Raw genomic sequence first — 16767 nt, 5'->3', positions numbered from 1 at the left:
TGTTTATCCCTCTCGTAACTTCTCCCAAACAGGAGGAGCTCTCAGGCCTGGGTGGGGGCCCCGGGTGGGCGAGGGGGGCCATTCAACCTGTGTGCTGCGAAGGATGAGACTTCCTCTTGAACAGTGTGCTGTTGTAAACATATTTGAAAACTATTACCAATAAAGTTTTGTTTTAAAATAAAAGTGTCGCTGGTATTCCCGACTTCGATCACACCCTCAAACCCTCAGGGTGTTGGAAAGGGAATTTCGGACCTCAGTGTCCAGATTCTGGAGACCTTGGCTTCGGGATCCTGGAGAAACCGGGTTTAGCTGGAATTCCTGCACTTCCTCCGCCCCGCCAGAGAAAAGAGGGGTGGGGTGAGCAAACTGTCCTTTGACCCTGAGTTCGGGATCCTCAAATCTGCTCATGCCCCTACTTCGTCTAGTCCGGGACCGAAGGGGCACTGGAGGGAGCTGCTCGGACCGATGCGGCCGAACTGCAGCGCGATCGGCAGGGTAGGAGGAGAAAGGGGGAGCCCCGCGCGCCCCCAAGCCCTCGTCTAGGTGCGGCAAGGCCGCTGGTGAGGTCTCCGCGGATCCCCAGGAGCGCGGCGCATCGGGCCGCGTCGCGGCTAGTTCCCGGTAAGTGCGGTCCCGAGAGCGCTGCGCGCGGAGAGGCGTGGAGAGGGGGCTGGGCGCCGAGGACGTCTGGGTCCCGCGCCCAATGGCTGGAGGGCGGCCGAACGCCGCCCGCGCGCCCCCGCCCGCCCTGTCCCCTCCCCCTTGCGCTCCCCTCCCCTCCCCCGCCCGCCGCGCTCCCCGCCCCCGCTCCGGCGCCAACTCCGCGGCGCCTCCTTAAAAAGCGCGCGGGAGTTGTAAGGGGGGGCCGGAGCGAGCCGGAGTGAGCTAGAGAGCCGGGTACACGGGGCGGGCGGGGGACCGGGCTCCACCTTAAAAGCGGGCGCGTGGGGGTGGGAGGGAGCGAGGAAGGCGGGCAGCGGGGGAGGGCGAGCAGGAAGGGGGGCCGGAGTGTCCCGGGCGCAGGGCGCGCGTGCGGCGGCGGCGGCGGGGAGGGGCCGGCCGCGCCGCGCTCCCCTCCTCCCTCCTCGCATCCCCGGCCCCGCGCGCGCCCAGCAGAAGCGGGGCTGTTGTGTGCGTGCGTGCGAGTGAGTGAGTGTGTGCATATTTTTTTCCTCTTTTCTTTCTCTCTCACTATTTTTTTTCTGTCTCTCTCGCGCGCTCTCCTCTCTCTCTCTCTCTCTCTCTCTCTCTCTCTTTTTTTTTTTTTTTTTGCGAAGAAACAGCAGCGCCGCCGCCGCTCCGCCGAGGCGCTGCGCCCCCGGGGGAGGCGGAGGAGGCGGGCAGCGGCGGAGGGAGGGGAGCGGGGAGGGGGCGCCGCGCTGGGAGGGAGGCAGCGCGCACCGTGCAGCCGGGCCGGGCGGGAGGCATGGCGGGGCCGGCCCTACCCCCGCCGGAGACGGCGGCGGCCGCCACCACGGCGGCCGCCGCCTCGTCGTCCGCCGCTTCCCCGCACTACCAAGAGTGGATTCTGGACACCATCGACTCGCTGCGCTCGCGCAAGGCGCGGCCGGACCTGGAGCGCATCTGCCGGATGGTGCGGCGGCGGCACGGCCCGGAGCCCGAGCGCACGCGCGCGGAGCTCGAGAAACTGATCCAGCAGCGCGCCGTGCTCCGGGTCAGCTACAAGGGGAGCATCTCGTACCGCAACGCGGCGCGCGTCCAGCCGCCCCGCCGCGGAGCCACCCCGCCCGCGCCCGCCGCGCGTCCCCCGCGGGGCCCCGCCGCGCCGCCGCCCACGCCCGCCCGCGCCGCCGCGCCCGCGCCGCCCCGACCCGGGCGCCCCGCGCGCCGCCGCCACAGCGCCCCCTTCTCCGGCCCCGCGCAGCCGGGTCCCCGGCGCAGCGGGCCGCGCCCCTAGCCGCGCCGCCACCAGCGCCTGCCGCGCCCCCGGCCTCGGCGCCCCCAGCCGGCCCGCGCCGTGCACCGCCGCCCGCCGTCGCCGCCCGGGAGCCACCACCGCCGGCGCCGCCACAGCAGCAGCAGCCTCCACCGCCGCAGCCACAGCCGCCGCCGAGGGGGGCGCGGCGCGGGCGGGCGGCCCGGCGCGGCCCGTGAGCCTGCGGGAAGTCGTGCGCTACCTCGGGGGCAGCGGCGGCGCCAGCGGCCGCCTTACTCGCGGCCGCGTGCAGGGGCTGCTGGAAGAGGAGGCGGCGCGGGGCCGTCTAGAGCGCACCCGCCTGGGAGCGCTCGCACTGCCCCGCGGAGACAGGCCGGGACGGGCGCCGCCGGCCGCTAGCGCACGCGCGGCGCGGAGCAAGGTGAGCGCACCGGGCAGGTGCGGGCGAAGTTGCCGGGGACTGGAGTCCCGGGAGGGAGCGGGACGTCAGGTGGCCCGGGTTCGTCCATAGTCCCCGCGGACTCGGAAAGCGGTGATCTTGGTCAGTGACCTAATCTGCCGGAGCCTCAGTTTCCTCGGCTGTAAACCGAGAATCGCTGACGGTAGCGACCCCTGGGGGTTGTTGAGCGAGTTTAGTAAGACTTGGCTATTGAGGGCTTTAATAACCCGGAGCCTGGCACGGAAACGACAGCGTAAAAGTTACTCCGTGTTGTTGTCAAAGGTGGCGTCGGACACTGGATTCCATCTGGGACTAGAAGAGCTCTAACTCTGCCTGCTTGTTTCTCTGGCCCCAGAGAGGTGGAGAAGAGCGGGTGTTTGAGAAAGAAGAGGAGGAAGATGATGAAGAGGAGGAGGAGGAGGAGGAGGACAATGTGTCAGAGGGCTCAGAAGTGCCTGAGAGTGACCGCCCCGCAGGTGCTCAGCACCACCAGATTAATGGAGAGCGGGGCCCTCAGAGTGCTAAGGAGAGGGTCAAGGAGTGGTCGCCCTGTGGACCCTACCAGGGCCAGGATGAAGGGCGGGGACCAGCACCTGGCAGCTGCACACGCCAGGTCTTCTCGATGACAGCTACGAATAAAGAAGGGGGATCAGGTAAGGACCCCTCTGGGTCGGTCGGGCAGTGCAGAACAGCCAGCTGTGTACCCTAGTCTGGATACTGCCAGCTGCTTTTCCTTCCCCAGCTTGTGTTGCGGCTGCTCCAGATTCTCCATCTCCTGTGCCTTTGCCCCCAGGAAAACCAGCTCTACCTGGGGCTGATGGGACACCATTTGGCTGTCCGTAAGTTGAAGCATTAGGGACTTGGGGTTAGCGCGTGAGTGTTGGACAATCAGCTGTGTCATGGTCACTGTTGTTCTCCATTCTGGTGCAGTCCTGGGCGCAAAGAGAAACCGAGTGACCCAGTGGAGTGGACGGTCATGGATGTGGTGGAATACTTCACCGAGGCAGGTTTCCCAGAGCAGGCCACTGCTTTTCAGGAGCAGGTGAGTACCCAGCCCGGACTGCACATGTCTGTACACAGAGGGCCTCACAGGTGTCCACTGACCCTGCCCTTTCTGTCCTGCCCAGGAAATTGATGGCAAGTCTCTGTTGCTCATGCAACGGACAGATGTGCTGACTGGCCTGTCCATCCGCCTGGGCCCAGCCCTGAAGATCTACGAGCACCATATCAAGGTGCTTCAACAAGGCCACTTTGAGGATGACGACCCTGACGGTTTTCTAGGCTGAGCACCAGCCAGTCTTGCCCCTCCCCAGCCAGTCAGGAGCTGGATGTGGGGACTCCTTCAACCTTCCTAACAGACTGTTTCCCCCTTTTCTCATCACATCCCTACCTTAGTACATCCCTCTCCACAGAGGTGGAGTGTGGGGTAGTTGGACTTGGTTGGCTCATTACAGGGGCCACCCTTTCTCCCCAACCCCAAACATTTTTGAAAAAAAAAGGGGGGGGAGTTTCCTGTGGCCCCCAAACCCTCTTCAGTTCAGCCAGATGTATCTTATATACGTGTTTCGTTCTGCCTGTCCTTCTGGTGGTGGGTTTTCCCCGTCCACCCCCGGTGCCCTCCCCCACACCTTGACCTCCAACCTCTGGAGAACAGGTGAGGTAAGGGACCTTGGGTCCCCTGGCTCCTTTCCTTTCTGTCTGTCCATCGTTGCTCCACCTGGCTGTATTGCTTTTTAATATTGCACCGAAGGTTTTTTAAATAAAACTTTAAAAAAAAAAAAAAACTAGTCCATTTTCTGAATGGAGTCAGGAGGTGCTAAAAACCTTGAAATGTTTAACATGAGGACAGGGTGTTGGGAACAGAGCAGCTTTCCTCGGCCCACTACAGGGGACTGACTGCAGTACTTTCCTTGGCCCTCTACAGTGGGGCTATGCCTTGCTTCCATCCCCAACACTGACCAAAAGGAAATGGTGTTTGAAGCACGCCGGGCATCCTCAGCACTTCAGAGGTAGCAGCAGGATCAAGAATTCAAGGCTAGCCTTAGCTACATCCTGTCTCCAAAAAAAAAAAAAAAAAATCTAAGACCAGAATAGTTCCTTTGTCTTCCTTCCAGAACCACCTGCTCAAGTGTTTGTTGAGTGACTAACAGTTAACTGCACACTTGCTGAACGTTTTTGTAGTTTCATGAAGCAGACGTCATAAAAACTCATAGAATGGGACAACCTATTTTGACACAGTCAAAAGGGTGAGGGTCACACAGGACAATGTGACACCTGTTGCTGCTTTACTGTGAGCCTTGTAATTAATGTATTTGGCTTCCTAGCTGTACTTAAATGCCCATCAGTTTTTGCACGTGGCTAGGAATTCAATCTACAAGTGTAAGAGGTGTTTTGGGGGACCAGGGCACGCATATTGGAATAAAGGAGACAATGGGATAAGCCAGGTCACTTGAGTTCTTTATTGTAGAAGTAACAGCTACTTCACTAGTCTCTTGTAAGCTCACATGCAGTGAAGAGTCAGATCTTGGGCTGGGGGTCACCGGCTGGGGAGGCGCCTAGGTCTCCACCTTCACTCCTGGATTTCTAACATGTAAGGAATCCCCTCCAGCCCAGTCAACGGCTTGGGAGAGAAAAGGAGCCTACCCGCGTGCGGCGGCCACCACAAGGCGTGTCTGGGGCTCTGCTCTTGGCATCGCCCTGCATCGCGCGCCAGGTGCCCGCTGAACTCCGTGCGCAGTGCAGGCCCAGGCTGCGAGGGCCTCCGCGTGCTCAAATTCAAAAGAGGCAAAAGCCCGCGGGGCGGTGCCGGCAGAGACGTCGAGGCTGGGCCGAGGGGTCGCGGCTGCCCTCACTACCCCGCCCCGTCGAACCCAGGTGTGCTGCACTCCCGGGACGCCGCGGAGGCTGGAAGAGCCTGCGGTGGACGCCGATGGCTGCGGAGCCCTGGTTCGCTGGGTCACTGGCCCTGGGCCCTGGAGAAGCACTGCCTTCGGAGGAATTGGGACCCGGGCCGCCCCCCTATGGAGACTCCTCGTGGTCGCCCGCCGGGAGACCGGAGACCTCAGCGGAGCAGGAAGCCCAGCGGGCACAGCAACTCATGGAAGCCCCAGCCTCCGCGTCCTCCCGGGAACCACTGGCGGCGGAGCTGGGGCCGGCCCAGGCTCGACTCCCACTGGACTCCATGTTCAGCCCCATCACTGACCAGCTCCGTTACCTGCTCAGGAAGGCGGATGACTTTCAAAGCTACTTGCTTTACAGGTGACCCTGTACAGGGGGCCTAGGTCCCAGGACAGGCTGTGCAGCCCATACAAAAGCCAAAACTAAACTCAGGGCCCAGAGACAGTACATGAGGACAGCTGATTAGGAATACACTTTACCAGTGTGCCCGGGGCTGTGGAGATTCGAGAGGCAGAGGCAGGCAATGTGTGGGCCTTTAGGATACCAAGAATCTTTGGTTGGTTGGTTGGTTGGTTGGTTGGTTGGTTGGTTGATTTGGCCGGTTTGGGTTTTTTGGTGTTTTTTGTTTGTTTTTGTTTTTTGAGATAGGATATCACATTCGAATTGGAGACCCTCCTGCCCCAGTCTACTGAGTACTGCCTACCAAATTTGAAATGGTGGCTTAAATTTTTTTTTCTTTTTCCAAATCCCCTAAAAGTCAGCTAAACAAAAACTATCTGCATTAACTCTAACCAGAGAACCTCAGTGTGAGGCTACCCTAAACTCCCAAAGAAAAATGCAATTTCCGGACCAGGGGAAATGGATTGACAGTGATGTCTGTAGGAGGCTGGCTTAAATCCCAGCTTTCTGAGCTTCACTCAGCAGAGCTAAGAACTCAGTTGCATGCACCCCCAAACACACTGGCAATGGAACTAGGGCCCTGTGCTAGGCAATCATTGGGCCAGAGAGCTGCATTTCCCAGCCAGGTGTCAGCATTTTAACAAATTATTCTAAATGATTGGTGCAGGTGGTTCTGAAAGATGTGGAGAGAGAGACTTGACACGTGGGGGGTGGAGGGAATGACCTTATGCTGAGCATTGGGGCTAAAGCTTTACCTGTGGTGAGCCCCAGTCTCTACCACTGACTTAACCTCCCAGTGCCCCTTTTTATGTTAATTTTTGGATGCTGGGGATGGAACCCAGGGCTCTGCATGTGCTATGCAAGTGCTCTGATCAGTGAGCCACAGCACTGGGGGAGTTTTGTAATGGGTTCTGCCAGGAATACAGGTGGAAGGAGCATGGGGCACCTGGGGTGGAGGGAGAGTGATGCTACCTGAAGGCCCCTTTCTCCCTTCAGCAGGGACCGAGTACAGAAGGAACAGCTAGCCAAGGCCATGCCTACCTTCCTAACAATGTGTGAACCTTACTTCCTGTACCTTGAGGCTGCTGCAAGGAGTGTCCCCCCCATCTACGGAGCCCTGCAGGAGTTGGTTCGGAAGGGGGTGTGTACCTTAGCTATTTTACTAGGCCCCTTTCTTTGGACCCTGCCTAGGGGTAGAGGGTTGCTTCTGGCAGACCGTCTGAGGTCATGAAGTCCCACCTTCCATGCAGTTGTTGGAGATCTCCCAGCAGCTAACCCTACGCTTGGAACAGTTAGTTCTCATGTATGCCTCCTTCGGGTTCGTGGACCTGGAGGAAACTAACCCTTTGAGGTAAGGGGGCAGGAAATGAGGCTGTGGGGTGGCAGAGTCCAGGGCCCAACTTGCTGTCCAATCTCCTATCTCCCGCTAGCATCTCCTGCTTCTTCTGTGGGAGGTTCTCCATTAGCCCCTCCCACGACGTGTCCATCTTCCGATACTGCACCCCAGCTGCGTACACTGCCAGCCACTTTCCGAGATACCTCTATAAGAAGATGCGCTGGAACCTGGAGACCACCACAGAGGCCAGTAGCCAAGGACCAGACTCCCGTGTGGATTAGTGAGTTTCCTTGTCAAAATTAAAAGTCCTCCCCTTCCGATGCTGAATTCAGCTTGAGCCACACCACCACCACAGAGCGAAAAGACAGGAAATTGAACACCTTTTGCAGTGCTGGGATAAAACCCAGGACCTTGTATATACTAGACCAGCACTGTATACCACGGAACTTCACCTTCTATCTTTAGTTTTCTTAACTCTACTTCCCATTAAAATATTCATCTTCAGATTAGACCACCAGGGAGGAAAGTCCTCGGCACTGAGTCACATTCCTACCTGAGAACTTAAGGCAACTTCTCATGAACTTGAACTGCACCTCCAGAATTAAAGCCCTCATCAGAAAAACCTAAGGAATGCTTTTCCTTCTGATTTCTCCCTCAGCTACTTCTTATGTTATCGAGATACATGGGAGGATACAGGCCAGGGTCCAGCCAATTCGTGCCCCCAAATCCAGAAACTCTGGTCCATCGGCCGATGGCTGCCCCTAGGACCAGCAGAGGATGACCTTGACTCATGGTAGGATGGCGATGTGAGCTTGAGGTCCGAGGGAGGGTGGGACAGAACCCTATCAAAGACTGGATCTCAGAGTAGTGAGGGATCACATTTTACTGTGCCCTGAAGAGTGCTTTATGCAGACTAACCAGCAATTCATAGAGGTGTGGACCAGTACATTTTGCAAAAAAGAAAACATGTTTTCAGAGTGGGTTAGTCGCTCTCCCAGGGAGACACTGCAGCCTCAAGTGCAATGCTTTAACTTAGGAGTTTGTCAACAGAGGAAACACTTTCCCTTAGGGTATCCCCAACCCCTAACTTGAAGCCCCTCCCAGCCTTGAGGAGCAGGGGTTCTCAAGTCCAGACTTGTTTCCGCGCCCAGGATTTTATGCCCGCAGCCGCCCGGGGACTACCAGCAGCTACTAACCATCGGCTTCGAGGAGCCGTCGCATGTGCTGGCCACCGACCTGCTGGTACAGATCCTCATGGGCCAGGTAGGCCCCGCCCGACCCCCCAGCACTGCCGGGCCCTTGGCTTGGGCTGCCCCAGCATCCTGAGCCCCAGGTGAAGACGCCAGCCCGGGCTTGATAACTCCAAATTCCAGGCAGGGAACAGGGGCGGGTTGCACTGAGTATGCCCGGCCCCGGCGTGAGCCACCGAACAGCAAGTGCGGACACACTTTTCTGTTAATAAAAGGGTAAGGTCAGAGGCTCTGTGTCTCCTGTGAGCACCGCGTCCCTCCCCCGGGGGCGGGTGGGCTCTGCCCACCGAGGGGCCTTCTGGGAAGTGTAGTCCGCAGACCCTGGCGAGATAGTTGCGCGTGCGCAGATGCGAACTTGAGTCAAAGAGGGAAGTAGCGGCTCTCGTCAGCAACCGGAACCCAGAAAACAAGTTTCTGGTAGCAGGAAAATTCTAGGCCCACTGGAGGAAGACAGACCTACGCCCGTTTTTGTGTTTTTTTTTTTTTTTTTAACCCGGAAGTGATTCCTATTCAGGTTTTTTTTTTTTTTTCTTAAAATCACAACTACATTTCCCGATGTGCCCTAGCAAACTGCAGGGTATCAGTTTGCAGAGTGGAGTCAGACTTTCTTCCAGCTTTTGGGGGTGTCCCAGCCAAGCTGATGGTTGTCTTGTCCCACGAAGAGTGTCTGGAGTACAGGCTGGCAGAGTCCTGGGGGGTTTTAACCGCACAGCAGTCTGAGGCTATCGAGGAAGCTCTAGCTGCGCTGAGAAGCTTTGGACTCGAACCTGGGTCTTCTGAGTGAAACCGGCCCCTGTGTAGGAATGTGATCTTCCTTCTCCCCTGTGTCACTCTAAGAGGTTGATATTTGGATCCTGAAATTTTCACATTCAGAGTCAGAATGTAAGACCAGAACCATGACTTTGTGGGTTTGAGATTTTATTTTAAAAAGTAATTTTTGCCTTTAACCCCAGTACTGGGGAGGTAGAGGCAGGTGAGTCTGTGAATTTGAGGCCAGCCTGGTCTACACAGTGAGTTCCAGCACAGCCAGGACTGTTACATAGAGAAACCCTGTCTCAAAAAACAAAGACAAAAACCAAAGAGTACTTTTTATTAGCCAGGGATGGTAGCACACACATTTAATCATAGCACTTGGGGAAACCAAGGCAGGTGGGTCTCTGTGAGTTCGAGGTCAACCTGGTCTACATAGTGAGTTCCAAGATGCCAGAGCTATGTAAAGAGACCTCATCACTCTCAAAAAATATTTATTTTTGTTACATGTGTACAAGATTTCCCTGCTTGCCCACACAGGCCCGAAGAGGGCATCAGATATGATGGGACTGGGATTGCCACCCTCCGTGGATGCAGGAAACTGAACACGAGTCCTCTCAAGAGCCCCCAGTTGCAGGCTGGAGAGCTGGCTCAGAGGTTAAGAGCGCTGGCTATTCTTCCAGAGATCCTAAGTTAAATTCCTAGCAATCACATGGTGGCTCACAGCCATCTCTAATGAGATCTGGTGCCTCTTCTGGTGTACAGGCCTATATGCAGGCAGAACACTGTATACATAATAAATAAATAAATTTTTTTAAAAAAAGAAAGAGCCCCCCAGTGCACTTATTAGCAGAGCCATCTTGCCAGCCCCCCCCCCCTGTTTTTTTTTTAAATCAAGCTGGAGTGTTAGTATATAGCCCAGACTGGTCTTTTCTTCCAGCCTGGGCCTCCAGAGTGTGCCACCAGGCTTCAGTAAGCCAGCCGACAACACCTGGTACATGCCATTACAAACCCGTTTTAAACAGATGTGAAAAGTGAACTGACTGCAGGCTACACACCAAACCCTAGCTCTTCCAGAGAGGCCTCTGCTAACCATTGATGACCCTGTAATGTTTTACTCCACCGCTCGGGCCAGAATACCTCCAAGACTGTTCTGATTCCTCCTAATATTGATTTGGGTGGATCCTGTGCCTACTCTCATCTCCCCTATAAAAATCTTTGCCTCCCAGCACACATTTGGGGGCTCACAATCATTTGTAACTCCAGTTCCAGGGGATCCAATGCCCTTTTCTGGCATCTGCAGGCTCCAGGCACATGTGTACACAGACATACTGCAAGAGAAAACACTCATACACATAAGAAGTATAAATACTGATGTCAGGGTTTGGGGGTGTGGTTGAACTTAGCATCACAAGGCTTAGGTTTAAGCCCAAAACTACAAAAGAGAGAGACCTGGCTGAGCGTAGTGGTGCACACTTGTGATCCCAGCACTCCAGAGCCAGAGGATTGCTGTAAGCTGGAGGCCAGCCTGATTAACAAAGTGAGACCTTGCTTAATAAAACAGGGGCCTAGCACTAGAGAGGAAGAGGCAAGCATATCTCCGTGAGTTTGAGGTCAGCATGGTCTACTGAGTGAGATCCAGGACAGCCTCCAAAGCTACAGAGAAACCCTGTCTCAGAAAACAAAATAACAAAAAAACAACAAAAATGGGGGCTGTTTATCAAGTGCTTGTCACACAAGTTCAGTTTGAATCCTGGAACCCACCTAAAAGTGGGAGGAGAGAACTGACCCCCAAAAGTTGTAGTAGCATGCCCCCCATCATATACATATACAATAATAATCAGGGAATGAGGGTGCACACTTTTAGTCTCAGTGTTAGGGAGGCAGAAGCAGGCATATCTTTGTGAGTTCTAAGCTAGCCAGGACTACATGGTGTGGGAAAGAGCACTGAAGAGAGATAGGTTTAGTTCTCAGCACTCGAATTGTGGTTGGCAATCATCTGTAACTCCAGTTACAGCATCAGACACCCTTCCCTGGGCACACCAGGCATGCGCACGCCCGCACGCACACGCGCGCACGCACCCACGCGCACACACACACACACACACACACACACACACACACACACACACACGTATGTGCAGGTAGAACACACATATTTTTAACTTAAAAACTAAAATAAGGTGGACAACTTCTGGGGGACATCTAAGATTGACCTTTGCTTCCCACACAGGTGTATGCACTCACACGAACTGTTGTCACACAGATACACCACACCCACCAAACTCTCCAGTGTCTTCCCATCAGTCCCCAAGTCACAGTCAAGCATATGGCCGTGTAGACTCTGGAGGGGGGTCCTCTTTGGGCTGAGTAGCTCCTGGGTGAAACACCAGATGGACCTTCCCCTATTTTATTTGTTGGCATTTCATTAGTCACCTGCTGTAAGCTAGAGGTCAGCCTGATTGAGATAGTGAGATGCAAGAGCCAGAATTGACAAAATTTTAAACCATAATGCTAGTATTTAATTATGTGTCAGCATGTATGTTGCAATGTACAAGCCATGGCATATGTGTGGAGTGTCAACCCTGGTCTTCCACCTTGTTTTAAACAAGCTGTGGTGTACTCTGCATACATGGTGCCTGTGCATACTAGCTGCCCCTAAGCTTCCAGGGATTCTCTTGTCTCTGCTTCTCATTTCCTAGTAAGAGCCTCCAGGAATTTGCATGCACCACAGCTTTTTACTTGGTTTCTGGGATCTGAATTCAGATCATCAGACTGGCGTGACAAATGTCTTACCCACTGAGACATCTCCTCAGCCCCTCAATTTATTATATGTATGTTTTTTGAAGACAAGGTGCCATGTAGCCAGACTAGGCTCAGGCTCCCAATGTAGCTAAGGATGGCCTTGGACTTCTCATTCTTCATGCTCTACCTCTGTCATTACAGGACGCACCACTGTTTATGTGTTGCCGGGAAAGCACTTTGCCAGGTTGGCTGTATCCCCAGCCCTATACCACAGGACTACAATGTTTCAGGTCCTACTTTTTCTGATCCTAGCCACTTCTAAGAAGCTGTAGAAATGTTCTGGTGTTATGTGAATTACACAGGTACTGTTTGTCAGACAGTTTGGAGTGTTTACCAGAAGTTAGGCAGGGTTTGTAGTGTGTCAACACCTGGCCACTCCCACTTGCATTTTTCCCTCTCTTGCAATAGGTCACTATGTAGACTAGGCTGGCCTTGAACTCACAGAGATCTGCCTGTCTCCAACTTATAAGTGCTGAGCTTAAAGGCAAATATGCTGCCAAAGTTTTTTATTGGGGGGGGCACGGTTTTGAGAAAGGGTTTTTCTGTGGCTTTGGAGGCTGTCCTGGAACTTGCTCTTATAGACCAGGCTGGTCTCAAACTCACAGAGATCCTCCTGCCTCTGCCTTCCGAGTGCTGGGATTAAAGGCGTGCACTACCACCTCCTGGCTCAAGATTTGTTTTTTAATTAAAGGATTTTTTATTTTTAAAACATGTATGTGGCTGGGCAGTGGTGGCACATGCCTTTAATCCCAGCACTCAGGAGGCAGAGGCAGGCAGATCTCTATGAGTTCAGACCAGCCTGGTCTACAAGAGCGAGTTCCAGGACAGCTTCCAAAGCCACAGAGAAACACTGTCTTAACCCCCCCCCAATATTATCTGTCCAGGCGTGGTGGTAAACACCTTTAATACCAGTACTCAGGAGGCAGAGGCAGGAGGATCTCTGTGAATTCAAGGCCAGCCTGGGCTACATAGTTCCAGGACAGCCAGGACTACATAGAGGAGGGAGCTTGTCTTTAAAAAAAGATTATGCGTGTATGCATGAGTGTGTGTGCTCAGGTATGCAAGTGTGTCTGTGTATTCTAGAGTGCCCGAGGAGTCCAAAAGAGGGGGTCTGATTTTCTGGAACTGGAGTTACAGGTGATTGTGTACCACTCAAAACTGTGTACTTGAAACTAAACCTGGTATCTTTATATGAGCAGCAAACAGGTTTTTTGTCGTTCCCCCCTCCTGTTTTTCAAGATGGAGTTTCTCTGTGTAGCCCTGGATATCCTGGAATTCACTCTGTAGACCAGGCTGACCTCAAACTCAGATCCACCTGCCTCCTCTGTCTCCCAAGTGCTACGATTAAAGGCATGTGCCACCACCACCCCAAAGAGCAGCAAACACCCTTAAGTGCAGAGCCAACTTTCCAGTCCTGAGCTTTCTCATTTAGGAACAGTTCCAAGGCTAGAGAGATGGCTCAGTGGTTAAGAGCACGTGCTGTCCTTGCAGAGGACCCAGGTTCAGTTCCTACCACCCACCTCTAGTAGTTCATAACTGTCTGTAACTTGGGCTCCAAAGGCATCTGTACACCTGAATGCCCATGAACACACCCCAACACACACACGAAGTTAAAAATAAATCTGTGGCTGAAGAGAGAGCTCAGCAGTTAAGAGGACCAGGGTTCAGTTCCCAGCATTCCCATGGTGCCTCACAAACATCACTAACTAGTTCCAGGGCATCTGGTGTCCTCTTTTCACTTCTGCAGGCACTGCACACAAGTGGCGTGCGCACGCATGCATGCACACATGCACACACACACACACACACACACACACACACACACACACTAGCAGAACACTTACACACACAACATAAATCCCAAAACTAAATCTTTTAAGAACCTTCCTCACAAAAAGAAAAAAAAAAGAGCTTTCAAGGTCATCCTTGACCCTATGGTCAAGAGAGTTTGAGGCCAACATGGGCCATATGAAGAAGTCAGTCAGAGTGGATATCGACCAAGTGCTTGGCCCCTCACCACCACCATTGGTACTTTTCTTTATTAAAAAAAATTATCTTTATAGCTGAGCAGTGGTGGCACATGTCCTTAATTTAACCCCAGCACTGGGGAGGCACAGGGAAGTGGATCTCTGAATTCGATAGGCCAGCCTGGTCTACATAGTAAGTTCCAGGACAGCCAGGGGTGCACAGGGAAACCCTTGTATCTTTATTTTAATTTGTGTGTTAATGTGTGCGTTTTGTGTGAATGTATGCCATTTATGTTCGAGTGCTTCCGGAGGCCAGAAGAAGGCGATGGATCCCCTGGAGCCGGAGTTACAACCAGTTATGAGCCTCCCTGTGGATGCTGGAAACCGAACTCATCATTTACAAGAGTAGCAAGCACTCTTTACCCTGAACCGTCTCTTCAGCCCACCACTGGTGTTTTTCATCATTATTTCCCTATATCAGGGACAATTTCATAGCACCTCTTTCTAGCAGCGCCCTGAGTACAGGATGCCTTTGGCATCGATAAAAGCTGAGATCTGGAGACCCGAGTGGAGTCTATGGGCGAATGAGCACCATTTTGCACTCGCACCACCAGGGGGCAGTAGGGCCCAGGCCTCCAGGCCCGGGTCAGCAGGCAGCCCGGAACTGAGTCCAGAGCGCATTTCGAATTCCAACATTCAGGTGCGATCCTCGGGTGGCTTTCCTGGGCGTCCTTCACCCGCCCAGCTCCCGCTCCACCCAGACTAAGGAGGTTCCAGTAGAAAACAGCTTGCACTAAAGCCCAGGAAAGGGGGTTGGGGTGGGCTTTATTTTGTGTTTCACTCACAGGTTTTGCGGGTGGTTGTTAGTTTTCCAGTGAAGACTAAACAATTTTAATGGAGAAAAGGTGGTTAATCCCATAGTCAGTATCCAGGATGGGCAGGATTTCAAGTTGCCATTGAAGAGAGCTGGCCCCTTCCTCTCCAGGCCTTCTGCAGATCCGGAGGGTAACTTTACCCTGGATCTCTAAAGGGTATGTCACTTCTGGCCGTGTGCCCCAATCTTCGCAGACCTCAGGGTCTGCGCTCCTACTAGGGAAAGGGGGAAAGAAAGAAGGCCACCATCAGGGACAAGAACTACACCGAGGCGTGTGGCGGTGAGACAGTTGGGGCTCCAGGCCCTACCTCCTTTCCGGTCGCGTCCTGGACTTGGAGTTTTGGCTAGAGGGACGCTCCAGGGGGACCAGTATGCACTTTTCCCTTCCCAGTGCCCAGTGGCTGCGGGGAGGGGTGGGAGGGCGACAAGCTTTGGAAAGGGGGCTCCTACCTTCTCCAGGCCGTTCTCAGAGGCTTGTCTCCGCGGGGGCCAGATCACCGCCAACTTTCCGTCTCCCCTGCTCGCTGTGGGGGAAGGGACGCTCAGCCGCGGCTGCCCCTCCTCTGGCCAGCTGGAGGATGGCCGCACCCCTTAAACACATACAGGTGTGCACCCCTCCCTCCCCATGGAGGTCTCCACCCAGTTCTGGGGACCCAAGCACAGGAATGAGGCGAACCCAGCGTAGACAGGAGCCTGAAAACTACAGAGGACCGGAGAATGCCAAAAGCCAGCCAAGGTTCCAAGACAATGTGTGGTGGATCTGGGGATCCTCACTCCAGGTGTGGGAGTGGAGAGCAGAAGGTGAACCCCCAAAAGAATAGTTAAGGGTCCCGGAGTCTGCAAGCCTACAGACGAAGGGCCACTGGAGGTGGAGACAGACAGCGGGAGCTCTGGGTCCCGGGGTGACCGGCTTACGGGTGAGGCTCGGCGCTGGTTCCCCAACCTCAGCGGCCCCGTAGATGCTGCGCCGCTGCAACTGCAGCTCCTGTTCGCGCTCGCGCACTCGGCGCACCTCCTGCTCCAGCAGCGACGGGGACACAAGCGGTGGCGACTGCCCCAGCACCGGGCAGCCGTCCTGAATGGCGGGGTGCAGCCAGACCCCCGCCTCCGGCCGCCGCTGCAAGCCACTGCGGTCCTCCGCCGCAGCCTCAAAGAAGCGCTTGAGTTGGTCCAGCGGCTGTGGCCGCCGCCTGGCGCCGGGATCCGGAGCCGCGGGGCTCGCCAGCGCCGCCTGCCTGTGAGCCTCGCGTTCGATGTCCCGTTGCATCTTCGCGCCCGCCCGAGCGCGCTCCAGGGCGCGCGGCAGTGGGGGGCCGGGGCCAGGCCGGTTGAGCACCGGCCGCACGCGCAACTCGATGAGCTCCTCGCCCGCACGGCCCGGACTCAGACCCCGGCTCCGGCGCAGGCTCTCCTCGCGCTCGCAGCTGCGGCGGATTTCGCGCTGGATGGGCGTCTCCATCAGCAGTTCCGCAGGTGCTGAGTGAGATGCCGCAGGCCTCGGCGGAAAACACACCGGGAAGCCTCCGGGCCGAGAGGGGGACACGACCCAGCACCCCCGTTATCCAGGTGCCAGGCGGCCCAGCTACGGACCGTCCCGGCGCTCTGTGCCCTAATCAGCTGGTGCCTGCGGGACCTGGCTCTCTGGCTCCGAGGTCTCCAAGTCCTTTGCTCCAGAGGTTTCAGGACCTCACTACCTCCTCGGCAGCCCTCGGAGCACGTAGCCCTAAGAGTCAGGTGACCCCAAGACTCCTCTCTTGGTGTTCGGAGTTAGACGCACTATGAAAATTTCAGTTCTCGGAGCCGGGACTGAGAGACCCAGAGAGGTAAGAAGCGGTTACCTGCGCAGTACCTGTGGCTGCGGCCGCCGCCCGAGGTACTAAGGCGTCTCCAGCACTCTTCTTTGACCCGCCTCTGGCCTCCTGGAACGTCCCCCGGGGGCCGGGCTGGGCACCGCCCCCGGCACCTGCCAGCAGAATCCGAGCGGCCCTGGGCCCGCCCCCAAGGCTGGGGCACCTCCGATGGACCCCGCATTCCCGCCATCCCAGCCCACCGGTTGATGGAAGGGTCAGCTTCTTAGGAAAGGACTTCACTGAACTCCTTACCCAGAAGGCGTGTGGCGCCTTCCCCTTCTGGGACCACGCTGGCACTTGGG

General features: G+C 55.5%; 3 protein-coding genes across 3 annotated transcripts; 2 read left to right on the top strand and 1 right to left on the bottom strand.

Moving 5' to 3' along the window:
* The first annotated feature begins 1059 nt into the window (after positions 1–1059).
* On the top strand, positions 1060–4129 carry Samd1 (sterile alpha motif domain containing 1). Its single transcript, XM_027406182.2, is given in 7 exon segments — positions 1060–1895; positions 1898–2071; positions 2074–2318; positions 2692–2989; positions 3079–3175; positions 3267–3378; positions 3464–4129. Coding segments are annotated over 7 exon segments (1554 nt in total). The 5' UTR covers positions 1060–1426; the 3' UTR covers positions 3623–4129.
* Positions 4130–5211: 1082 nt separating this feature from the next.
* Positions 5212–8428, top strand: CUNH19orf67 (chromosome unknown C19orf67 homolog). The gene is made up of 6 exons (XM_027406183.2): positions 5212–5594; positions 6630–6774; positions 6884–6984; positions 7064–7249; positions 7628–7762; positions 8121–8428. Exons 1-6 carry the CDS (start codon positions 5266–5268, stop codon positions 8293–8295), a joined length of 1071 nt encoding a protein of 356 aa, XP_027261984.1. The 5' UTR covers positions 5212–5265; the 3' UTR covers positions 8296–8428.
* Positions 8429–14205: 5777 nt separating this feature from the next.
* Positions 14206–16074, bottom strand: LOC113834720 (uncharacterized protein MISP3-like). The gene is made up of 3 exons (XM_035441666.1): positions 15531–16074; positions 14924–15139; positions 14206–14534 (listed from the first exon to the last, which is right to left on the bottom strand). Exons 1-3 carry the CDS (start codon positions 16072–16074, stop codon positions 14206–14208), a joined length of 1089 nt encoding a protein of 362 aa, XP_035297557.1.
* Between the last annotated feature and the right edge of the window lie 693 nt (positions 16075–16767).

Source organism: Cricetulus griseus, chromosome 3 (assembly GCF_003668045.3).
Source record: "Cricetulus griseus strain 17A/GY chromosome 3, alternate assembly CriGri-PICRH-1.0, whole genome shotgun sequence".
NCBI classification, from domain to species: domain Eukaryota; kingdom Metazoa; phylum Chordata; class Mammalia; order Rodentia; family Cricetidae; genus Cricetulus; species Cricetulus griseus.
Note: the sequence above shows the minus strand (reverse complement) of the source record. Positions and strands in the feature narration are given on the sequence as shown.